Source organism: Drosophila suzukii, chromosome 3 (assembly GCF_043229965.1).
Source record: "Drosophila suzukii chromosome 3, CBGP_Dsuzu_IsoJpt1.0, whole genome shotgun sequence".
Taxonomy (NCBI): Eukaryota; Metazoa; Arthropoda; class Insecta; order Diptera; family Drosophilidae; genus Drosophila; species Drosophila suzukii.
In genome coordinates, this window is record NC_092082.1 from 22,036,070 (window position 1) to 22,061,665 (window position 25,596).

The following is a 25,596-nucleotide window of genomic DNA, read 5'->3' on the forward strand; positions in this document are numbered from 1 at the left end:
TAGTATACCCTTTTACCATACCAGTAACGGTTATAACTAAACCATTTAGCAGCTCAACAGACTGGGAAATACCGTAATCCACCGTACTAATATTTTACCAATAAAAAATACTAATTTTAGTGTTCCTGAAAAGACATTAAACATTAAAAGCCAATAAATGGGTTTTTCTAAAAACTAAAATAAAACTTGCACAGTGCTGCTATTATGGTTGTATGAATTTTATTTGGAATTGCACTTTTACTTTTGCCAAATTACAGCAACCAATCATAAAAGTTTTACAATTTTTTTGGATTTATTTTCTTGTTTTGTTTTTTCCTTTCAACGTTAAACATACAATATATGCGTTTAAAATGCTATAGCCAAAAAATAGTATATAGTCGTACATTATTCATACTAGCATATATAAATATAATGTATTTTTCATGTTGTTTTCAATTAGCTTGTTTAACGCGTTTTAATAAAAAGTTTTGTCATTGCACGAGCGTTTCGTTTTCAACTTTGATTTTTAATTTTCGTATTTTTACTAAATATCCTTCATGTAAAATTTTACTAACAATTGCACAACTTCGTCCGCTTGATTTATACACACATGCACAGACATACATAAAAATAGCTAAATTATTTTGTATAGATATTATTGATTTGATAAGAAATCATGGTGTTACGCTTAAAATTTTCGTTAAGTAATTTTGTTTATATAAATTCAACTAATTTAAACTAGAATGACTCATTCAGATCGCCGCGGAAAGAATACAAAGATATCGGTATAAATATTTATGCCAAAAAATTGCACTAACACGTAAAACTCAAATGGTAAACATAAAAAACAAAATAATTGCTGCGAATTTTGATTGAATTGGGTTCTGCTCCTTCGGTCGGGGCAGCCGCCGTCTTATAATATAAAACTTAACAAACAATAATTCATTTTCAAAATTGGCTCGGAAATTGTTTAAATCGCCCAGGCAACGCGGCAGGTGGAGAACGGAACCGAATTGGGGATACGGATACGAATACCCGAAATAAATTCGTATGATTTCCATCTATTGTGACTCCAACTTGACGGCTGCTGGCAAACAGATGGTGAAGAGAAACTTAAATGCTGCATATAGACATAGTTCGTTATATAATCCTTCTAAATAGCTACATTATGGAATTGTTTAGGTATTTTATATCGTCTCAGCTTTCGTTTTTGTTTTGAGAAATATCGTTTAAAGGAACAAGAGTCATGCCAAAGACAGCACAGAGATTGGGCTCCGGGAGTCTTTCGTTCATTCATTCAATCATTATTAAAACATAATGTACATGTCGCTGCTCTTAGATCGTCTCCAATCTGGATTTGATGTTTAGCTAGAGCCCGTTTTGCGATCAGCTATATTCATTTCTTTTTTTAAATCTTTTCATTACTTTGCTGTTTTTTTATGTTTTTGTTTTTGGTCTGTTGATTTCGTTTAATTACAATATTATTATTTAGCTTCTCTTTAGACGCTTTCTGGATTGGCTTCTGCTTTTGAGCTTCTCGATCGTAATTGTAATTGTAATTGTGGTTGTTGTAGCAGCTGGTCATTTGCCTAAGCTCTAGATCAAGTTTATATAACAGGAATGCATGACTAATATACATAGCTATATAATATAGGTCCTACAAGTAGCTAGGATTACATACACATTAATTATACGGTATTAGTTATGGGCATCTAGGCATCAGGGCCTTGCGGAATATATAGTATATTGGGGGTGCGGTGGAGCAGGAGGGAGGGGAATGTTTACCGCTTTGTGCTAACCAAAAGCCGAACAGAAAATTCATTAAAATTTCATCGTCACATAAATTCTTGAAAAACTCCCAGACTGATTACTGATTAAATCGAAACAAAAAACTGAAGACGTACACATATAGATCTACAATATAACTCGGGAAGGCGGGCAAACAAGAAACGGTTCCGGTTCCAGAAACCCCTGGCACTTCAGGGGCTCTTAAACCGGGGCTTTAGGACTTTTTCACATTGTGCTTGCTAACTAGGGCCTGCAGTTTGTGCAGCTGACTAAGTAGATTGGCATTGGTCTCCTCCAGCCCCTCGAGGCGCTTCTTGTAGTCGTGGTTCTCGGTGACCAGGATCTCGACGCGCCTCTCCAGCTGGTCCATGTACTCCTTCTTCTTCCGGCGGCTTTCCTGAGCAGAGATCTGAAAGGAAATCAAATAAGTTAGATTTGTTCCTTAAGCTGGCTGTAAACGATGAAGCTGCTGACGCTGCACCGCTTACGACCAAAGTGTAATGTTTAACGTACTTTATTCTTGATCTTGCGTCGAATCTTCTTGAGCGATTTCTCCTCGGCTTTGGTTAGGGGAAGCTTCTGCGGTATCGGATAGCCTTCGGCCAGCAAAGTGCGTTTCTCCTCCTCCGTCAGCAGCAGCGTCCCAGTGGAGCCCTTCTGCAAAATACCAGTGAAAGTCTAATGAGGCAAGAGTCTTGAATAAGTGAATGATGAAATCGCCCTGCGAAATCGCCCAAATGACTTAGTAATAATTCCCAAAATGTACTCCACATCCTATGAGTAATCTGACGTTTAGCAAGTATTTAGAATAAATTTGATGTGATAATCTCTATAATGTACATAAGTGCAAAACAAAACCATTAAATACAAGGTTAAGTTTATCTTCCGGTTTAATAATGGTGATTACTCTTTTTAAGAACTTTGCTCTTCAATTTAAAAACAATTTTCTAAGAAAAGCAATTGGTCGCTTATTTATCTTCTTATTTTTTAATATTTTTAAAGAATTAAATGGTGTGAGCAATCTGTGCATTTTACAAAAATTCTGCAATACAATTCTATAAAATAAAAGTTTGTCTTTATATTTTAATTTATTTATGGTGATTAATCTATTTAAGAACTGTGCATTAAAATTCAAAAACATATTTTTAAGGAAATTTGTATCACTTTTTTTTTTTTAAGAATTGGGTGATACAGAATTAAATAGATTGACATGACCGACGTGTACCTAGTATTTTTAACTTACCGGCTGCGAACTAATCAGCGGCGTGTGGATCGGCTGCCTTGTCGAGGTGGCCGTTGTGCTGGAACTGGAGCCGGATCCGGATGTGGATCCGGAGGACGATCGCGTGATCCCGGCAGCGGTGCGGCTGACCCGTACGGTTGACTCTCCGCCGGCTGGATTGGCCACGGAGATAGAAACGGAAGCGTTGGGCGACAGGGGCGAAAACAAGTGTTCCGGTGTTAAGTTACCTTCGGAATCGTCGCTGGGCAGGGAGGATGGCGGCGTTAGCGGGATTCCATAGCCATGGGCATGGGTTTTGCCGGAGCCACTGCTGGCGTTCTGTTTCTCGCTCTTGATCGCCATTTTGGCCATCAGCAGATTGTCCTGGACGAGGTTTTGCTGCTGGCGCTGCTGGGACTTGATGAGGCTGTTGTTGCTGTTGATGCTGGTGGCCAGCAGGAGGCCACCGTGCTAAAAAATAAATCAAGGAGGTCAGTAAAAGCAGGAAAATGGGGTTTTACATGTTAATGCCTAAACTATAGTTCGGAAACGAATAGACTTTTATTTTTTATACAAATTGTTTCACTAAAGAAATTGCTCAATTCAAACTAAATTAGGTTGGTTAAGTTTTGAAAAACTATATATTTGAATATTTCAAATTTTGTTCATGGGCATTCCGAACTGCTTTGAAGAAATTCAGTAAAACAACCCTAATTTCGTACAGATGAGTAATATTAAAATGAATGCAGTGAACATATATGTACAATGTACATACTTAGGTATTTTGGGTATTTTGACTGATCTTGGTATATTTTGCAAATTCTTTAGGAGCTGATTGAAATTCGACTTAGCGATTTTACATAACTGGTGTATTTTAGGTGTTTGTACTGCTCTTGGTATATTTAGCAATCTCTTTAGGGGCTTCTTGGAATTCAGCTTAGTGGATGTACATTTAATGCACATACCTTTAGTATTTTTTTGTGATCTTGGTATATTAGCGAATTCTTTGGGAGCTGGTTTAAATTCAACTTAGTGGCCTTACCTTCGGCTCGAATAGCAACTCCGACTGCAGGTGGGCCAGATTAAGGCTGAGCTGGTGCTGCGAGCTGCTCTCTTGCGAAGTTGGACTGGCGGGGCAGCTGGAGTCCGGCGACATGGGCTCATCCTTGATGGCCGACTCGTCGATCTCGATGTCGGAGCAGATGTCCGGCGACATGCTGCCATCCCGCAACGACGACACCGAGGAGCTGCAGTCGTTGTCGTACAGGTGCTGAGGTAGTTGAAAGTGCTCCAGACTGGCCACCACCACGTGGTTGGACCCGGATCCGTGGTGTGGCTGGTGCGCCTGCAGACCCTGCAGGCCTGAGGATCGTGTCAGATCCGCGACGGAGGTGTTTAGGGCGGGATTGCTGCTCAGCCGGCTGGTGGGCGTGGCATGCGTGGGCGGGGCGTGGAAGGTCAGGCACTTGGGGTCGATGGTCACGCGCCCGCTGGTCGCCGTCTTCGGTGAAATGGCGGGAAAGCACTCGTCGTCCATGTCTGGGGGAGAAAGTGAGATAGAGGTTAGATCCAATTTTTCAAGTACTTGTTTTCACACATTGTCATCAATATTTTAATTTTTAGAGAACAGTCTTATTTTTAAAAAATCAACTATAATTTCTTGGATGTTTACAAGAACAGTTTCCTTTTAGTCTAAAATAAATACTAATAGACACGTCATCCTAAAAAACTACCAACAGCTTGTTAGAAAATACATATTTGCACAGCGGCAGCATTACGTATGAGAGATAACATTTTTAAGAGAACTAATTTAAATTTTTTATCGTTAAACTCATTTCACTCTTATTTTAGGGCCCACGTTTTCAAGTGCCTAAATCAAATTTCTTAAGTGTATGTATTTCATTCAAAGATTACACAAGGGCCATTCGATTTAATTAGATCACTCTTTTTTAATTACTTCTGATCATGAAGTTCGAAGCTAACAACAAGAACCTTAAAATTATTTAATCGGATCAATTTATCTATCATTGGCTTTAATTACTTAGATTTGCTTTACGTCAGTTAAAATTGGTTCTAGTTGGTCTTAGTTAATGGTTATTTTTTGACTAAAATAATTAGCTCACAGCCGTATTTGTTCTAGACTCTTTTTTTTGGTAGACAACGACCGGAATCAAATAGAATATGTGCGCAAATATGCTGGCCAAATATTTTCGCGTCTAACCCACATTTGTTATGAAAGAATTGGAGTTCTAGTCTGTAAGTAAGCAAACAACGGATCACTTTCCTTTGCCAGAGCACGCGTCAATTCCCCGAGTTGCACTTGTGTTTGCATTTGATATTCTGTTGTTTCAGTTTTTTATATTTTTCTGGCAAAACTTTGTCCCGTCCCTGCACCACCACCACCAGCACTCGGCCCCCACAACTACGAAAAATTTCGTTTTAATTTTATTTACACAGTTGTCGTACAGTTTCCATAAAATTACAAATAATAACAGCTCGAAAAATGGAAAAAAGAGAAGCCCAGAACTCGGGCAGGGTAATTATACACAGTTTGCTGCCGTACATACGAACAACTGATATCGCGTCAAAGTACAAAACTTCATGCACGAGTACTGCGTTAAATTGCTAAATGCTACCGCGACACTAGAAAAAGAACAGAGCGGATCTGAAACTGTTTTTCAACTGTTATTCTTGCCAGCGTTGTTTTCACTATGTACCTGGCCTAAATTAACCAACTGCCAACTGTGTTTGGATTGCCATTTGGGTTTACAGACAGCCCCAAAAAAAACTGGGTCTACATACGTCTGGATGCAATGGCCCGAGTTATCTGTAATAGCTCTGTTTAACTCTGAATTCCTTGACTTTTCTAGGTTTACCTCTTGGTATAGTAAATATTTTAACAGATTATATTTCGTTTACATTGTGTATTACAAGGACAAGTTATCGTTAGTAGCTTGGCCTTACTCAGAAATCGTTTGATGTTCACCCTCCTAGTATATTTTATATTTCATTTATTTATTTTACAATTCTATTTCAAGAATAACTATAATAACCCATATGAAGTAATATAAACACGATCCATTTTGTTCAATCTATGATAGTATTTGTCCAAAATGGTCTAGCCAATGTATTTATTCCATATAATACCATAGCTATGTAGTATAATCGCATACTTATCAACATGAGTGGTACCTCAACTTTAAGGAGTTTTAAAGATCTATCTAAGGGAAAGAAGTTCCTCATTATCTATAATATTTCTTGAGCTTTTTTATACGAACTTGGATGGCATTACGTAACTTTCACTTATGAAGTATACCTAGATAAGGGATCCAGTACCATCCCCGAGTGACTTACCCTCGATCTTGGCCTGCAGGCTTTTTGGTGAATCGGGCAGGGAGTCAACGTCGCTGCTGAGGCTGTAGGAGTGCTCCGTCTTGATCGGCTGTGTGCCATTGAGCAGGGCATCCGAGATGAGCTTGTCGTTGAGTATGACGGTGGGATCTTTGACGTCGCGATCGAACAGCCAGTCGTCCATATCGTGATCGGGGCTGATTTTCAAGGATTCCTGTAACAGGGCACCGAATTGGAAACAAACAAATGGTTCGCAATTAGTAAATGTACAAAAGTCATTCATAGTCATAGTCGTGTTGCACAGCGATAGCACGGTTATATAATTAAACACAAAAACTGAATGCGAAAAACAAAAGTACAATTGCCATACCTACATATATACGACCTATGGCGAAATCACACGAGAATCGCACACCCAAAACGCAACACGGGCCATGCAGATAGCTCAAAAGGCAAAAAAATATATATATATGGGTATATATAGAAAACTGATTTGATTTGATTTTAGAAGTACATAAAGCAGATCCCAACTGCCCCATGCATACGGTGGCTATGCAATATATTTCTGTTGTCAATCTTATCAGAAGACATTTTACCATCGACCACGCTCGGCGATTCGGACGTACCCTTGAAATAATTGTTGTTGGGCTGGGCAATCAGCAGAGAGAGCCATTTTAGAGCTATCAATATTTCGTATAGTCATTAATTTTTGGGGGCTGCAAATCAGTGGTGGGAATATTTCTTACCTAGGTGGGGTACAGGGTAGGGGCCGAGAAACGCTTCTAGGTTGGGTAATTGGTACTTGAATTATATTTGGTTGGGGTAAAGGTATTTTTTCGATTATTAAGGGTATCATAATGGTAATTTAGTGGGTGCTTCATTTTCTCAGAAGCCGAAAGGTGCTATTATCACTAAAGTTAAGGTTCCATTTTGATTGATACTAAAATTGGTTTTGGACAGAAATCATATAATTAAACTGGTATATTATGGTTAAACTTTAGTTTACTTGGGTTTATTTATAAAGGTCCCCCAAAGGGATACGTCCTGAAGGACCTATTAAAATCATTTATTGGTCATTGCCCCTGGTTTCATTAAAGTAGTAAATCGAGTTTTAACGCAAGTTGTTGGCAAATGGTTGGAAAAAATTTATATTAAAAGTCGAGAGTGGAGTGGGCAAGATTGTAATTAATTATAATAAACAGGCCCAGTCTTAAGTGTTTCGATGCTGAGATGAGCGCTAAAACCAACCTTGGAAATCACTCACAATCACAATCAGAGTGCAGCACAAATAACTCAAACAAGTTCTATTCCACGAGTATTATTTGCCGCCAAAAAGCGAAGAGCCGAATGGAATGGTGAAAACAAACAGCTCCAGAATATATTTAATTTGAACGCTAAAGCCCGCCCCGATGATGTAATCCCGAATGTGCCAGATTTTTGGACTGGATCCGCTTAATTGTCCCCTGGCAATCTACGGCAATAAATTGCTGACCCATTTAAAGGCGGCTTTCTGTGGCAAATATGCACATGGATATAACTATATATTCGAGTGAGTGACTGTCTGTCTGTCTGTCTGCGATAAAGAAGTGCATGTAATTACGCTTTAAAAACACATTTGTATGTAAAAAGCCAGCCGGGCCCCACCTCTCCAAAGTTCACATTCTAAGCCAAACCAAGTGGAATCCAGTTTTGGCCATAAAAAAAAGGGAACGTCGATGGCGGTATGTAGATATGTAAACAGGTACGATTCTTCCCGATTCTTTGTGGGTCTTTGGTTCTTCGGATTCTTTGGGTTCTTCCACGCAATCCGCCGTACAAGGTACATACCATACCCGTGAGCCTAAACATTGATTACCGTTTGCACGCGTGCATTTATAAACTCTTAATGCGGTACTCGCAATCACAAACGAGGTTGGTTTAATGGCTTTATTCAATGAAGAAAAGTTAAGATCACTTTAATTCACACTCAAAAATTCCAGATTCATTGTGAAAATAATTCGGTTTCTAATATGTTTATCACAAATTCAAAATTTATTTTCTCTATAGTCGGCCTACTTTTTAAATTGATTAACTTCCATATATCATAAACTCTCTAATCATATTAAATTTACAAACTCTTGACTTGCCATATCAAATCGTAGAAATAAAAGAAAAAGATTAGAAAAGATAAACAAAGGCGTAACCAAAAATGATCTCTAAGGCTTTACTATTATGACTAAAACAAGTTTTTACTTTTCAAAGTTTCCATTTCAATACGTCAACGCGTTACATAAAATTAGTTATAAATTCGCCTTAATTCCGAGCTGAGAACGGTGTTTTTTACTTTGATTTAGAATTTTAGCTTTTCTAGGAAGCAACAAAATTAATTTATCATTTGTATGCCTCTCTTAATCGGCTATTATTATTTCGGATGACTTTGCAAATTCTAACTTAGATCATGAATTAAATTGGAGGTAGTAGTAGTAAAATCGATAATTACTGATTAGTATAAACACACTGACTTAAATACTTTTAAGTATCTTTAAGGCCATTCGTATGTTCTTATATTTAGTTATATGTTGTAATACCATATGACATATATATTTCCCAACTTGGGACAGAGTTTCATTAAAAATGAACGGTTTAGTGTTAATGACTTTTCCAGTAATTAAAAAAATGGCAAATGGCCAAAGAAAGTGCGAAATTAGGCAGCAGTTTCTCTTGACCAAAGCGACTACTGTCATTCGATGTTTACTGTAATTCATAAATTCTGAAAGCCAACGAAAGTATGGAATAACCGAGAATTAATGATCCGCCCATTATGCTAATACTCGTGGGCCGGCCCTCGCATTTTTTCGTTTCGATGGACAGTGCATTAAAACACAAATACACAAGTGCTTTCTCCGCATTTTAGCCGTCGCCATACATCGGGCCAAGAATCAGCAAGCAGTATGGTATATAGTATACAGTATACTACTTATAAGCACCGAGAAGCGTAAATAAAATGAGAGTGTGCGTGCCCAGTGTGTGGTGTGTGTTTATGATGAGTTCAACGAACCTCGGGAATTGTTGAGAATTAGCAATTCTTGAAAAATGCTACCAAAACGGGCAACACAGATACAGGCACACACACTCGGGGATACTGAACACAGATACTGGCAGTCGTACAAACATATACCCATCGGTCTGTATACAAATATGTATGCTGCCTGCCGATGATGAAAGAAAGAAGAAAGCCAGGAGAAAAAAATGAAAAAGACAGCAAAAATGCTCGCAGGCATTTGCTACCTCTTTTGTTAGCTGCTGCGGATCAGGTGGGGGCATCGTGTTCGGGAGGTGGGGCTCTACACAAAGGGAAAATCCGCACAGCAGTTCCATATTGCAATTCCCTATCCTCGTCATCATATTTTACCTCAGGCCTCACCGTACCCATTTAATCCCGAATCATATCTTATAATAACAAACCAACCCCCATATCATAACTATTGCTTATTTTAAATTCTATTTATACATCAATCGAGTCGCAAATCTTATCAATTTTAAACTGAAGTTTAACCCAGGGACTTGATAGTACTGGAAAATAATATACGTCAAAACGGCCTTGTCAGAAAATTGTGTAAACTATAAGATAAATATTTACATTACGCCTATTAGTTTCTTAACTCCAATAATGTGTTCAGTGATCCATTTTTTTGAGAATGCTGAAGTGGATTTTTATAGATTCAACATTCTGTTAAAAGCAAGTTATTTTATTTTATCTTTTACACTTTGATGTCTGCATTAAAAGTATTATAATAGTATTATATTAAAACATAGGATTAGCTTCTTTGCGATCACTGGTAAATTCGCTAATCTTTTGACTTTAGGAATATTATACCATTTTATAGATTTGGAATACTTGTGTATAAGAAAGGTGGAAAAAGTATAAAACTCTCCCAATATTTCATGGTATTAATAAATTAAAAACGTTTAAGATGGAATTCTTTTAAAAAGAAGACAATAAGTAAAAACTAATCGCCTATTTGTAAAAGCTTTATGGAATTTCGAATGTACTAACTAAATTCCGGTTTGATCTATCGTTAATAACTTTCCTTCTTTACGTGATATTACGAGTTATTGTTATGCAATCCCATCGAATAGATGACCATTTGTGGTGAATATTTTTCCGGGTGCACCTGTAGCACCGCTTGTTGCACGTTTCAGGTGGGTTTCGCCCCTTTCCCTGCCACCTCTCCGATTTGTGTGTTCCAATGAAAGCGCGGCACCGGTGAAATGGCTAAGGGCGCCTTCTCAAGTGGAAAGCGGTGCGGTGTGGTGTGGTGCGATGCTCGACTTGGAGTTGAAGTTGGGATTGGAACTGGAGATGGAGATGGAGATGGAGGTGGAGCTGGAGTGCCTCTTGGGCCACAAAAACCGCTTGAACGCGGCTAAGCCCGACTTGACTTGGCTCGGCGATCGATTGCCTAACCATCGGAGCCTGTGAAATGCAATCGTTTGACCCCATTTCGTTGGCGATTCACAAAAACCTGTTGCCCCGTTCGGATGTCACGTGCAGAGAATCGTTCTGCCCTTTCTTCCAGGTGCCCCGCACTCGGTACGTCACTTGGGAACCCAATCAACCAGCTACTTTGGAACCGATAAAGGTGGAATAAAACAAAAAGGCAAAAATCAAAATAGCCGCCGGAGGGGTTTTCTTTATCTTACGGCATGAAATTAACATACACATATGGGTGTTGGTGTTGCCGGGTCCCCCGGTCTGCCCATTATACAATTTTATTCAAATTTCCAGTCTTCAGGTCTCTCTTCCCGAAAAATACAAAAAATCGAAACAAGAAAGGGTGAAAAAGAGCCACAAACATACAATTTCATAAAAATAATTAAACTGGTTATAGTTTTTTTCGTTCGGTTTGGTTTCTCCTCTTTCTTCTTTCTTTTAAACCTCTGTATCTCCTTTGGGGTTTTTTGTTTTTTTTTTCCTTTTTGACTGTTTTGTCTATACATTTTTTCGATTTTGCTTTTTTTTCGCTTGCTCCACAATTTGGATTGATTAAATAATGTTGCAGCAAGCGAAAACCTTTCACATTTATAAAACTGCAGCCGTGTGCGTGCGGATCATTATGTATGTATCGTTTTCTTTGTGTTGTGCACAGCATTTTTTAGCCGAGTCTTTATTTCTTTCCAATTTTTATGCCCAGGCTGCATCATTCGCCACTGGTGTGTTGGTAAAGTGAAAGGTGCTCCCACAATTCAAAAAGAGCAGAAACCAAAAAAACACAAAAACACAGAAACTGAACTGCCTTTTAACTTGAAAAATTGCTACGGTTTCGTTTTTCGTGAGCGTGGTAAATGGTAATGGGGCTACGATGTAAATGGCCATCGTCAAATGCCTTTGCCTTGAAAAGAAAGTGCGAATTAACCAGAAATCCCCCGCCAGAATGCACTACAAATGGCTTAATCAGAACGTGAAATTAACTGGAATATTACGTATGCGACCTGTTGCAGCCGCAAATGCAAATCCTCTGAGAATTCAATGACGTACTGGCCCTGCGTTCGGTATAAATATAACCTAATATGTGTATAAATAGATGGAGAAAAGCGAAAACGGGTGGGCGGAAGGTCCGATGCGGGTTCACCTTATCGCCAACATATGTTTGTGCGCCTTTTTGTGCGAGGAAAGTACGTAAGCAGCACGTCTGACACCAACGATTCGCCAAACGGAAATCATTGTGAAAGTAACCGAAAAATAAAAATGAAAATAAGCGGGGAATAATGCGAAGAGATGGTGCCCAGGGAGGTTCAAGACACCCCCCATTAAAACCCCCACAATCTTCAGTCTTCGTTATCCTAATCCCCAGAGATCGTATCTTTTTTGCAGTTCGGTCTGGGTGTTGAGATAGTCATAGTGGGTGCTCAACAGAGATCCGCAATGTCTCAGCTTTTGAGACCGTCTAATGCCTTTCACAAAATCTTCGAAGAGCGGCCAAAAGCCAAAAGCGTACATCTGCATATATGCAAAACAGACATAACCAATTTGGCAATGCGCCGATGAGTCAGAGCTGGGCGACCTTATTGGAGAACCCATAATGAATTCACTTTCAAGGTTTCTCGGAAAGATAATGCTTGAAAAATTTGCTGTCAGCGGGTAATTACGGAATTCTAGGCCTTAACTTATGACTCTCTAATGGATTTTGATGTTTTGAGCGAAGATTTGGAATCTGATTAGAGGACGTTTTGGGGTTACGAAATGCACAATTTTAAAAAATACATTACCGTTAACTATATTTACAACCGAAAGTAAGTACAAAGGGCGTTTTACTTATAGTATATAACCTGTATAATAAACTCCAAACACTCTTCCTTAACTTTTACAAAGCGTCCTGAATGTCCATATGGTGCTTAAAGTTACGTTATATCAATGTAAGGGGTGGTCCTATCAAACTGTCCGTTAACATCTTTAAAAAGTCTTTAAAGCTTATAGATTCCAAGACGTCTTACCAATATCGTTCATGGTTTTAGGTCATTATAATATCGTATAGTAAATATATCTTTTTTTTAAGGATTATTCATTAAAAGGTTTTTGGGACCACATTAGAGAATATTAAAGGTCGAGTAAATCCTATATCCATCCAATCCATCTCTTGAACTTGTATAAATCTGTCTTTTAGAAGGGAGCCATAAATAATTTTTCCACATCCCGAGATCCTTAAGGTCTGTAGCGATTAAAGGGGTATCAACTCCAATAACGTGTGACAGCAGTGGGTGGTCGATTCGAAACCCCATCCCTTAGTCGAAACCCCATCCTCAAAGTCAACTTCCTTTCCCATTGTTTCTCCGCCTCCAAAAGGCCTCCAACTGTTGCTTCCCAGTTGCCTGTTGCCTGCTGTTACACTTATCGTATAACACTTCATTAGCACTGGCAATATGTTGCTACGCCCACGCCTACTACCACAAAGACCCCGTTCCTCGATAAGAAGGAAGCTGTAACATATTGTAAATTCAGAGCGGTTCCATGAATAATTCACACTCTTCGGGCCCTGGCCACAACAACTCCTCCGACGTCCTGACATTGACGTCAAAAACAAAACGCGAACAGCTGGCCAAATGGCCGCCCACTCTTTTGGCTAAGAGAGCTGCTCGAAATCTGGCCAAAAAGAGTAAGCTAAGAGAGGGTTTTCCGCGTGGACACTACGTATATCTGCGCATCCTGCAACGCGCAGCGCGTGTAAATCCGCATGAATGGCCGACATGAATGGGAAAATATATGTGTATATATATCTATATCTGTATCTAGAGAGCGAGAGGAGCCAGCGAGACTGGCGCACATGTAAACCAATACTATGTGGGGGCACAAATTTAATTATGCGCGCTTTTTTCCTTGCCTTTTTGCTTTTCTGCTGCCTTGCCATATGTTTGGACTTTTGGCATAGAAATTGTGTCGCTGGAGCGAGCTAAATTTGCAATAGTCGCTGGGTTTCTTTGCATTCGCTTTGTGCTTTAACCTGTTTTGCAGATTGCAACGCTTGGCTCATTGGAAATGTCAAAGTTAAGCAATACAACACACCAATACACCAAAAATCGTATATCGTATCGTATAGATATAGATATAGAGACGTTGATAGACCATATTGAAAGTATCGTGCACAGCTCGAACTAGTTATTCAAATATGCTCTCGAGAGTCGATTGTCGAGACTTTTAGCTCCCGAAGTCGAAGTCGCTGTCGAAGTCTGTTGCCAAGCACGTTTTTCTGTTTTCCGTTTCTTGTTGGATAGTAAGTAGTATTCTCGTGTGCATTTTAAATAGCGGGCCTTGCATTCGGCCGTTAGAAAATCTCGGCCTAAACTCTACGAAATGCACATTTGCATTCATCGAGGCAGCAGGGCTACATGGACCATAGAGGGTATCGAATTGGCCGAAAAGAAATTGCTAATACCATTATGCACGCCCCCTTTGGCTTTGGCCTGTCCATATTCTGCTTATATAAGCGAAAGTTAACCCACAAAAGAACAGCTCTATAAATGTCAAAAATATACAAATTTTTTTTGTTCGCTTGTATCTCAATGGAAGCGGGGAAAAGTTGCTGACTTCTTGACTTCTTGTTAATGCTGCAGTTTTTCCCTGTCTTTTCTTTAGCTCTCAACCTCTCTCTCCGTTTTGTCCAATAAAAGTATTTAGGAAAGTCAACGGGTTTTGACTTTGGTCAGCATTCTTCTGTGAAGGCAAATGCAGTTTATTTTTTTCCGATTTTGCCCAAGGTAATCTTTTTCGGCAGTTTACTGTTACCAGTAGAGTTCCACTAAAGAGTTTCTTCTTCGAGGTAAGATCGGCGACGATCTTGATGACTTTCAGCTCAAAGCCTAGTCTTCGGACCCCCAGATTTCGCTTTCTTTCCACCCCCAACCCTTTCGTTTATTTTGTACAATATAAGTATTCTACATCTACTTAGCTATTCAGAAGATAAGCTCAGTTTTAAATCCGCTGAATTAGGCATTCTGTTTCCATGTGCTTCTTATCAACGAAATATGAAAATTTCAGCACTCAGCAGAAATAAATTTATTATGTATTTTCTTATCAAGGCTGGACCAGAATCGAAAGTCGTCAAGTTGAAACTTTGATATTTTGATTTGCACTGGAAATTGTTTTCTTTATAAAGTGTATTCTTAGTAAAATGTATTCCCGGATGATTACCGATCAGTATTGTCATTGGGTTTTCCCGCCCATCGATTTTCACAGAATTCCCCCGATTATACACGTATATTTGTGTTTGTAAAGAGCTTTAGAGATTTCGCTGTGTCAACTCTTCGTCGCTCTGAACTGATAGAGAGGGGAACCACTCCAAGATCTCTGAATGAAAAGGTAGGGGATTTCTTGATAGCGATGATCGGAATCTCGGCAATGCGGAGCACGTGACATTGTCGCAGCTCTCTGAAGACCTGCTAACCCCTATTGGGACTTTCCAACTTTATACCCTTTATAGAGCGACTTGCCAATTTAATAAAATTGATTATCGGTACGGTATGCCAAGTCATTATTTTTAGTTTTTTGTTTTGGTTCAAAAAAAATCCCATGGCATTATAATTATTATTTATTTTTTATTTTCGTCACCCATTTAAGTGGAAAGCGGTGCGCTAAGCTAATCAAAATTGGGCATTTCAGGTCTTATCTGGCAGCCAGTTTTTTTTTTTGCTTTATTTTTTGGTTACAAAATACTTTGAGATAAGATTGTTGATATGCCTGAAGAGACTTGAGAATGATAGTTTATATTATTAAAATAATGCTAAAATAGGAAACTGATAGCTAGCAAAACAAAAGGTTGAGATCTTTCAAGGGAATTTCGCTATCTGACCCTGGATGATATCTTGACCTGGTCTTGATCTTACTTCCCACCAGGCGTTGGAGGGTATAAGCACGGCGACTTGCCGCAGAAACCGATAATTTCTTGTTATGGGCACACATGGGCATTTGAGATACTTATGAGGTAATTGAGCGCACGCCCCGGGTACGGGTATACTGTACTGCTTACGGGGCGGGAAAAAACGCAATACAACAAAACCTATAAAAACTGCACGCGCATTTTCCCGGGCATTGGGCCTATTTCTGTCCCTCCGTCTACATTGTCTACAAGTCGAGTAGTCGCCGGCGCGCATTATTATCTCCTAATAGTAATGACACTGACGAGCCATACTCTATTTGACTAGCTGCAAAGTGCAGCAGCAGCAGCGGCAGGCGAAAAAAGTCATTACTTTGCATTTAGACCAGCTGATAGCGACCCCTTATCAACTCCACATGTGTCCTCCTCCCATGCCGTAATAGATTCTTTTCTTTTGTGCTCGGCCAGCAGAGCTTCCTCTACACGGAAAGAAAAAATCATAAAAAATCATGGCGCAGCAGTGGGATTTGAACCCGGACCTTTGAGTCTACGATCAAGGCTATCACAATAACTTTCGTTTTAAAACTTAGAACGCACCTGTACTTAACATTATTCACATATCTATAAAAATATACAAAGTCTTTTTGGGAGGGAGGTGGGATTTGAACCCGGACCTTTATGCTTATGCTCGTTATCAAACTTAACATTACTCGAATATATAAAAATCTATAAAGATTTCTTGAGGTGGGATTTGAACCCGGACCTTTACAACGCTCTTGCTAATTCTGCATAATCATCAAAAAATATTTTTTAATTTTTTATAGATCTACTTTTTTCTCTGTACAAAAGCAAGAACAAGTGAAACGAACGGACTGGAGCTAGATGGACGGGCGGACGACATGTATTCATTACTGTTTCCGCAGCGATAAGCACTAGACGACGGCATCTACATCTATGAGTACTCCGCAAATGAAGCTCAGCCCCCAGCACACACTCATTTCATTATATTGAAACATTTCACGATTGCCGTATGAGCAGTAGAAGTTGCGGGGGTGATAGAGAAAGAACTTCGAGTACAAAACAACCAAAACAGAAATCGTTCGCTAATGATAAATTTCTTTTAATTTCTTGGAAAACTCCAATTATCATTATCGCTAAACACAAAATAACTTTGTAGGACAGCGAAACTTCTAAGTTATGAACAGAAATGTTTCCTGGCTGCATGATATAGTCGCTGTCTCTTATCAAAAACCATGTAAATTGATATATTCGAACACAAAAAGTCACTAAAAATTGTCTTTTCTCTCAAAACGGGCACGTAGCTGCCAAGATAAAAGCCTTGAGAACTGCCTTTCCTTTTCGGCTCCCTGGAATAGGGTTTGTTTCGATTCAGCCATATCATATCTTTTTGGCAAAGTTTTCTTGGTTGGGTAATGCCAATGGGCTCGGCACTCTAAGAACGTCCTCCACAAACATGAAATCAAAACTGTGATTCTAGGTGCGTTGTATTTTACGGGTGTCAGATGTCTGGTAGCCGGGCAATTCGATTAGATTTTGGATTCTTTTACACTATACGGTTATTTTTTTCCATTTTGGGTTTTTGGTGATTCGGCGAGCGGACAGTTTTATGAGGTTGTTTGGGACAGGTTTGATCGTAGGCCAGTTTCGGTGGTGATCGACGTTCTCTCGGGTGATCGCATACATATAAATGCGAACTACTTAATATGCAGAGAGAGAAAAGAAAACTAGCTAAGTTCCGTGGGACCCTTTACCCTTAATTTGTTTCTTCTTTCCTTTCCAAATCGATCATCATACTTAGAATTCAGCTCATGAATATGTTCACGTTTTCCTACCCAGCTGATAAGCTTAATGTGGGTCATTAAAATGTTTTTCTTTGGATTTTTAAATGCAATTTCGTTTTGTGGAAGCACGACTCTTGCGTGTTTAAAATGTATACCGAAATGACTTAATAATCGTGTGTTCAAGATGCCTCTGGTCAAAGACCGGAGTTCATCAAGTTTAGTCGAATGGCCTAACCTTTGTTGAGAAATGTCCACATATAATTTCAGTGTGTTATAAACTATAAGAGCTACCTATATCTCGAACATTTTCTTATCGTTTCGTTCAAGTTGTCGGCTTTAACTTTCACATATGGCCCGTATCAAGCATACCTGCTGTAATAAAAGCTCTCAAGTATCAATGGTTCTGCCTGATATAAGGTACATGTTGCTATTCGCCTCTTTGCTTTGGAGCGGTAATTTGAACACTTACCGGATCTAAGTCAGAGTCCCATATATCTTTGAGGTCGCCATCGTAGAATTCCATGGTTCTTTGAGGTTGGCGCTTTCAGATGCGCTCTAAGAACTCTTTTAGTTGATCTTGCGGTTCGGGGATGGCTAGGATTTTGGTTTTGGTTAGATTCGGTTCCACTTGGTTGCAGTCACACTAATTTTTAATTTTTTCTATTTTAACCCACTTAAAAACTGTCTTCTTTAGTTTATTCTATTATTTTCATACAATTTTACCGACTGAAAGGTGGCTCTTTCTCCGCTCTTTCTCTTTCTTTATACTTTATCTTCTTATTCCTCGTGCTCTCTTTCTACCTCTCTTTCTCGTTTTCTTTACTTTTTTTCAAAACGAACAGTTCTGGGTGATGACTGTTGGTTGCTTCTTTATAACACTTATTAGGGGGAAACCTGTTGCTTCCAGAGAATGTTTTCACTTGACATTGTTATAGTCTGCGTGTGTGTGTGATTTTTGCGTTTGTGTGTGTATACCGGGCATTCATTCGTGTTGGTAGTGGTATTTGGGGTGTATCTGTGTACGGATCTAACTTGGTTTACAACTGTCGGCTGGATTTAACTTGTTGCATGCGCTTTTTCTCGTCGGATTATATTTGGCGTTAACATTAATTGAATTATTAACTTTAACTTTTTCCCGATTCGGAAACGGAACACTCGATTTTCATAGAAAATAGTTAGTTATTATACATTTAGATTTCAACGTTGATAACCATATAATTTAGTTTATTTGATTTTTCTCTTCGCTGTGTATTTTGGACTTGATTACGATTTCAATTGATTTAATTTAATTTTTTCATGTGTTTTGTGTGTGGATGGGGCAGTAAACCGCTTTTAAAATGGCTTTGCTCGGCCCGTGTATAATAGCATTTAATATGTGTAGTTAATATCGTTAACTATAGCAATAATATTTGTAGGTTTGGATGTATATGGGATGGTAGCACACAATTAGAATAAACTGTCCGTAGTGCGACTGCAGCCAAAAACGGTACTAAACTAAATGTCGGTGAAATTCTTGTGGATGCGAACGAACGAATCGAGACGTCAGCCCTCTGCCGACGTCGCTGCTCGCCGTTTCTCTCTTTCTCCCCATCTCTTTCGTTCACCTATACCCCTCTCTTTCTGTCTATCTCTTTTACTCTCTCTGCGCTTATAATGCCGGCAACTCGACTGCGCTCAGAATTCCAGATGGAAAAGCTCGAACAGGTGATACTCCCTCTAGGTTTTAAATATATCTTTCGGATTTCTCGAACAGGAACGTGAAATGAAGAACCATGACATATTCGTTTGATTTAGTTGTATGTTCTAGTGGGCCAAAGTATTCCTCTCACTATAACAATAACAAGAATTAGTTTTAGGCGGAAAGATGAAAGCTTTGCCAATACTGCTTTTACTTTACATCTATTTTTACTATATTTGTTTTAGATGTATAGTTAGTATAGTTACAATAAAAAGAATTAGTTTTAGTAGGAAAGATCAAAACTTTGCCAATATTGTTTGTACTTTAAATCTATTTTAACTATATTTGTTCACAAACCTCTCAAATCAGCTAATCAAAGGTGAATTGGCATAAATGTTAGATACTTCTTAGGAATGAAGAAGCAGAACTTATCAACATTCAATAATTCATAGTAATCGATGCCAAATAGTCATCTAATCGCGGTCCTTATCCCATTGTTTAATTAAAGTTATTGGTTGCTCATATTACTGTACATGTAAGATCATTAATCGCCTAATCGGTTATTAGAAGTTATTGGTTCCGTAAGTTACTATATATGTTCGGGGTTGTTGCATCTAACTCTTGATATCTGAAATATTCCCATGGTTCTCAGCCACAGATCTAACCTTGATACTGTGTAACATGCGGGCAGCCGGCTTCGACTTCGATAGTATGCGACTCTCTCCCGAAAACCGTGCTCTTAGTGAAACTTTCAAGCTCTTTGGGGCTTTGAGAAGTGAATGTAAGTTGATTGTCGTAAGCCGGCTTTGCATTGACGTCGTCGTGGGTCCGGAGACCGGAGACCAGAGGCCTGAGATTTGAGATTCGAGACCCGGAGCCGCATAGGAAAGGAAAACAAGTTTCTTCCGACGCTCCGAGCTGCGTCGACGTCAGCGTTGCGGCAACATTTGTTAACCTGTTTTTTATTATAGATTTTTTGTTGGTACGAGTATTTGATTTGGAAAAAGGAGGGGGACTGGACCGCAGAGGGGTTCCCCGCTCTGCAACCAGACCCGACTTAGCTGGCTGCCGCTTGGTAACACTCGCTCCGTTGATCTTGTCAACTTGACCAAGTTATTTGAACTATGCACATGTGCAGACCATAGACCATGCCATACAGAGAGGAGAGTTAAGCCGAGTCGTTTGGCTCTGTCATTTGAAGGCTGTTTGCCGGAGTTTGGAGCTCGGCTCGGATCTTGCAGTGGGGTCTGTGGTCTTGGGGCATGGATATGGATATGGATCTTTGGGGCCTGGCCTGGCCTGGACTTCTGCTGCTGCTGCTGCTGCAACGCAGCGTCAGCGTCGACGGCGCAAAGTGAATGTACTTTCAAACCAAAGATCCGGTTTAAAGCTGCCCGGGCAACAGATACAGCGCAGACGACGATGACAACGGCGATGTTTTCACAAAAACGCTTGTGTAATACATATGGAGGGGCATAGCTATAGCTATATCTATAGCTCCGTGCATGTCATGTATCCCATATCCCACAAAATACACACACCGCTCTCGGCCACTAATTTCTCATTTGTTGCCGTGATTTTATTGTATTCATTAAAAAAATTTGAAAATCCCCAATATGGCTTACATAGTCCGCCCGTTCGCTTGATTATCGCATTGAAAATCCCCTTAGACAAGCTCCCGAGACTGAGACTCCCAGATCAATGAGCTCTGATAGCTGCTGGGCCAACAAGACGCCACTGAGAGGGATCAGATCATTGGGTGCCCTTCCCTTTAGGTGTAGGGTACATTAATTTTTCAAGCCATTTGGTCACAGAGAATTTCTCCGAGTTCTGGCATAGAAATTTGTTCGCTTCGTCTAATAGAGGAAATCAGTTGGTTCGCATTCCCAAACATTTCGTTACACTTTCTAATTGGAAAAAGGTTAAGATGATCTTGTCAAACTTGATCGATTCCATGGCTCCACATCAATTGACTCTCGGTGTCAATTTAAGCGGTTTATGGTAAATTTGCAAGGGTAGCCTTTCCCTTCTTGTTTCAATTTTTTATGTATATACTCGTACTCACTTGAATCACAATCCCATCAACAACATCATCAATGTGCATTGTGAGTGTATAAACAGCCACATGAATCGACTAAGTGTATGAGTGTTTTGTGTTGTACACGGAAAGAAAAATTTGACAGTCGTTTCACACCTCATGTTTGGAATACAAATAAACATGTTAAAATGTTACATACACTTTTTGAAATATTACACTTAACATTAAACCTACATGACTAAAGTATCGAATTAAAATTTGGTTGACAAAGAAATTAAACGAGAATATAGGGAAGCGGTGGGAGTTGAACTCGGAAAACGTTGTATTTATCTATAAAAATTTTCAAATCGATTGTCTGTATCTTTTAAGTCGACATTATAAATTAAAGAATTATTTTTAAATATGGTACTTGAACTCAGACCTTTCTTGGTAGTGACAGGGGATGGTAACAGTTGTAACAGTTTAGTTGTAGGTGTAAACTATTTGTTAAATATTTTAAAATTAAGCTTGGGTTTTGAAACCGGTCCTCTTTTAACGTACCTATCGCAATCTAGCCTAGTATGCAAATATATGAAGAATTGAACTCGATTTCAAATGTCAAAGTGATATACAAATCTAAATATCTCTTTGAGCATATTATTTCACTGATTCGTTTTTTTTTTGGTATTCTACTACCTTTAAGATTTTTTTACAAAGGCAAAAACTTTTTCTTTCTGTGCACATAAATTTCATTTGCCAGTCGCGAGACTGTGTGTAATAATTCGTCATGCTGGCCGCATTTGAACCCGCATAGCTCGCTGCCGCAGTCTGCGTCTCTGGCGGGTAAAGCCGAGTCGAGCCGGGCCATTCCCAATATTTTTCGTACCCCAACACCGCCCCTAATTTGCGAGGCAGAAAAATAATGCTCACCGATCCGATTCTCTTAGCTCGAGCTCTACGGGGCTACGCCTCTCTTTCTTCTTCTCTTGACTCTACGGATACGATCGCACTCCACTCTGCTGGCGACGCTTCAAGTGGTTTTTACAGTTATATAGTATATACAGAAAGAGATATATTGTATCTTATGGCTGGCACAAATATTTTTCGCCACTGACGACGCTTATTCGTATATTTTCCTTTTTCTCTTTTAATATTATATATATTTTATTTGATTTGTGATTCACATCCAAAAAAAAAGGTTTTTGGTATATGGGTGTGAGTTAGGCTGGGTGTTCACTGGAAAAATAAAGATACAATTCAGTTGATGTTGGGAGATGAAAGACGGACGGTGTACGTATGATGTAGGTGTCTGTTAGTCTGAACACTCCCGTCAGCTTTACCCCTTCCTGTTTATCTGCAGTAATATTTTAATCTGCACTCGAGATTTCTTTTAGAATATAATTTAGCGTTATGGCAGAGACTTCTGATTAGATTCCCCTGCTGTCATGCCTTTGGGGTTGATAATTTAATTACTTTCCCCATGAATGAATTTTTGTTATTGCAGATTCCTGTTATCATTTCGGAATCGCCCACAGCGAACACAATCATTATAAATATTTGCTACCATGATTTCGAAATTCAAAAGTAATAAAAGATTTTATTTTTAACAAAGTTTACAGCATTATGCTTAGTAATGGAATGGTATCTCAAGGTAGAATTCTAGTTTCTTAGTAATGGTTTGGGTTTTCTTGGGTGTTCTGCAGATAAGGATTTCCATGACAGGACACAAAGGACGGCTTATCATGTTGGTAATATGAGTTATTTCGTATCAGCTGTTAGGGTTTCTTTTCACTCCCAGCGGGTCACAATTTTCTTATCGCTAATTATTTTCAGCATAAATTTAAGTTGTGTGTGCTCTCTTTTGAGAACCAATACAGAAAAAGATATTTATGCGGCCATGGCAAATCCATCCGACTTAAAGTTTGAATTTTATTTCGCGTTCAAGCTGATAAGTTGTATTTATTCTGCACATTAAACAAAATTGTCTTGTTTAATGATATGCTATTATTAGCGACACATATGAAAAAGCAGCTGTGCCTGTGGCTTTTGTGTGTTCCTCGGAAAAGTACTAAGAAAATGCATAAAAACATATGCCAAGGCATCTAAAAATATGTGCTCGTGCTTGCTATCCGAATAAATGGTGAGTACAACACAAAGTATTTAGCAGGACATTGATCTCTTTCAGGAGTTGTTAATTGCACTAGACATTCCTCACTTAGTCAGCTTCCAGTTCCCTTTGTACTATTGAGGAATTATTCTGGCTGAAAGCGACAGCAAAAAGGCCGAACAATACGTTCTGACCTAGTTTCATCATTATCACTTTGTCAAAAACAGAGTTGAAGATCGCACGTCGCATATCGTACCTGCCTTTTAGAGATGCGATACGCATTTACTTTTGTCTAAAAATAATAAATGATCTCATTGTTGTTTTCCCGTTCCCGTTCTCAGGACATTTTGGGAACGATCGTGTCATCGTCATCATCATATTTCCAGCCACTTGTTTTGGGCCCATGAAAAAGTATCTTTTTAAACGGTGGCGAGTGATATTAAGACACGATTGTAAATAAATGTACATGTGGATTGTAAATTAAATATACAATTCGTCGATCGGGATGGGGTGTAGGTGTAGGTGTACATTTTGTCGTGTAAACATACGCAACGCAGCAGACATTTTGCCGTCGTTGTCTTTACAACTGAATCCACATATCGTCAGCGCATTGAGCAGTCTTTTGTTCCAGCTCGATCGATGTTTCCCGTCATCCGTTCTGTCCATCTGTCAATTGCATTTAAAGCAAATATCGCCCATAAGAAATGGGCTATAATAAAGTACAAATACATGCTCCGTGCAACAACAAAAGATTGGTTACGTTTTCACTTGTTTAAACAATTTCATAAAGAACTTCAGCTCACTACCTGGCCGCCCCTATTGATTTTATTTATATTTTTATATTTTCCCCTCTTACAGGTGCACGACGATACAGTTAACCAGCATAGACCGGCAGCGCTTATTTCTGTCTTATCGTCATTGGAAATGCTTGACAATAAATTAGATTTTGTGCAAATTCTCCCGTCCGATCGATCCACTCAATGGTGTCCGTCCGCCATGATGGTGCAAATAATGGAAGTATTCTCTTTCAGAAGAAATACACCTCGGGCAAATCGCAGGTTCATGTGATTTATATCATAACAAAGGGTAAAGGGGCGAGGAGAAATGCGAGTTCGAAGATTGGGTACTCTTCTTCCACTAAATGAAAATCGGTATGCTATGAAGGAATGCTTTACACATTCGACTTCTTATAGTTAAAATTTCAAAAATTTGTAAGTGTAGATATATTTTCAATACTTTCGTTCGCTCTACTATACCAGACAGAAAATTATATTATAATTCCAGACTGAATAAATGAGGAAATTAAGAAAGCTAATAGGATAATTATAGTGAACATGTTGATATGTTATTACGAAAAACAAAAGTAACAGGTAATATAACTACAACTGTATAACTACTTTTCTACTTCACACTTATTTGATAAAAACATCGTAGTGCTACATGTTTTACTAAAATAAAATAATAGGATTAGAAAATTTAATCATGTTCTTGAATGAATCCACGAATTAATAGGCATATCTTTTACTTGTAGAGTTGGGAAAACACTAGACCAAGTAAATAAAAAAGTACTTACCTTTTAGGAACTAGCCACAAAGTAATATAAGAGCAATGATTATATTATTTTAGTTATTTATTATATGGCCGGCAGATAGTGGTTCAACTTTGGAATAATGAAATGTAAAATATTCTCCTTCAAAATATTCATTTTGTCGTTTACGTGATTTTTTGCTGTTACAACACAGTCGCATGAGAAAACGTTGATCTTAAGATATTTTGAAAGGTCCAGGTCCCTTGTTCTGTTGAAAATTGAGATACTTAAAATGAATTGGAGCGTGCTTAGTGATAATTTCGTATCTCTATCGCTGATAAAGCCAGAATAGTCTGAATTTCAAATGAACGATAATAAAACTTTGTGCGACAGAGTAACTCCCAGTCGCGTCGGCTAATCCCAAGTATTTTTCTGCTTGACGTCTTGGTTTTTAGCTATCCACAAACTAAATACGGCCAATGCGGCGTTTGTTGAGGTCAATGATTTCTGTTGCGTTGTCTTTTTCACGCTTTTGACGCTTTTTTGTCCGTATGTACATACATAAGTATGCACGAATGTGCGAGCATATTGAATATTAATTTTTAAGTTTTTCGGCTTGTGTAAACATATTCAGCGAAATAAGTGGAACCATCGACCGCTGTAATGTCGATTCTGCAAGCCAGTGATGACATAATGGAAGATATGTAGTTGAAAACCCAACTAAAAATACTGGGTGCTGAGGTGATTCACGGGGACCAGAATATTTTGTAATTCAAT

The 25,596-nt window shown here is 38.9% G+C and overlaps 2 protein-coding genes across 3 annotated transcripts; one reads left to right on the plus strand and one right to left on the minus strand.

Moving 5' to 3' along the window:
* Positions 1-200: 200 nt before the first annotated feature.
* On the minus strand, positions 201-18,984 carry CrebA (Cyclic-AMP response element binding protein A). 2 transcript variants are annotated; one of them, XM_036815166.3, is made up of 7 exons: positions 17,959-18,984; positions 6,344-6,554; positions 4,032-4,528; positions 3,238-3,460; positions 3,011-3,162; positions 2,281-2,424; positions 201-2,176 (listed from the first exon to the last, which is right to left on the minus strand). In XM_036815166.3, the coding sequence occupies exons 1-7, from the start codon at positions 18,010-18,012 to the stop codon at positions 1,982-1,984; spliced, it is 1,476 nt and encodes a 491-aa protein (XP_036671061.3). In that variant the 5' UTR covers positions 18,013-18,984; the 3' UTR covers positions 201-1,981. The 2 variants fall into 2 exon arrangements, with proteins under 2 accessions (XP_036671061.3, XP_036671060.3); XM_036815165.3 differs by having other exon boundaries at positions 3,011-3,460.
* On the plus strand, positions 13,995-25,590 carry LOC108011358 (uncharacterized). Its single transcript, XM_070996623.1, has 2 exons — positions 13,995-14,088; positions 24,150-25,590. The coding sequence occupies exon 2, from the start codon at positions 24,216-24,218 to the stop codon at positions 24,357-24,359; it is 144 nt and encodes a 47-aa protein (XP_070852724.1). The 5' UTR covers positions 13,995-14,088; positions 24,150-24,215; the 3' UTR covers positions 24,360-25,590.
* The last annotated feature ends 6 nt before the right edge of the window (positions 25,591-25,596 follow it).

What these genes read in the sequence shown, in the direction of transcription:
- LOC108011358 (XM_070996623.1), top strand. Translation starts at nt 24,216, where the DNA reads ATGCTTGACAATAAATTAGATTTTGTGCAAATTCTCCCGTCCGATCGA.
- CrebA (XM_036815165.3), bottom strand. Translation starts at nt 18,012, where the DNA reads ATGGAATTCTACGATGGCGACCTCAAAGATATATGGGACTCTGACTTA. An exon ending in AGTTGCTATTCGAGCCGAAG is followed by an intron (nt 3,461 to 4,031) that starts GTAAGGCCACTA and finishes TTTATTTTTTAG; the next exon opens with CACGGTGGCCTCCTGCTGGC. An exon ending in CGCTGATTAGTTCGCAGCCG is followed by an intron (nt 2,425 to 3,010) that starts GTAAGTTAAAAA and finishes GGTATTTTGCAG; the next exon opens with AAGGGCTCCACTGGGACGCT.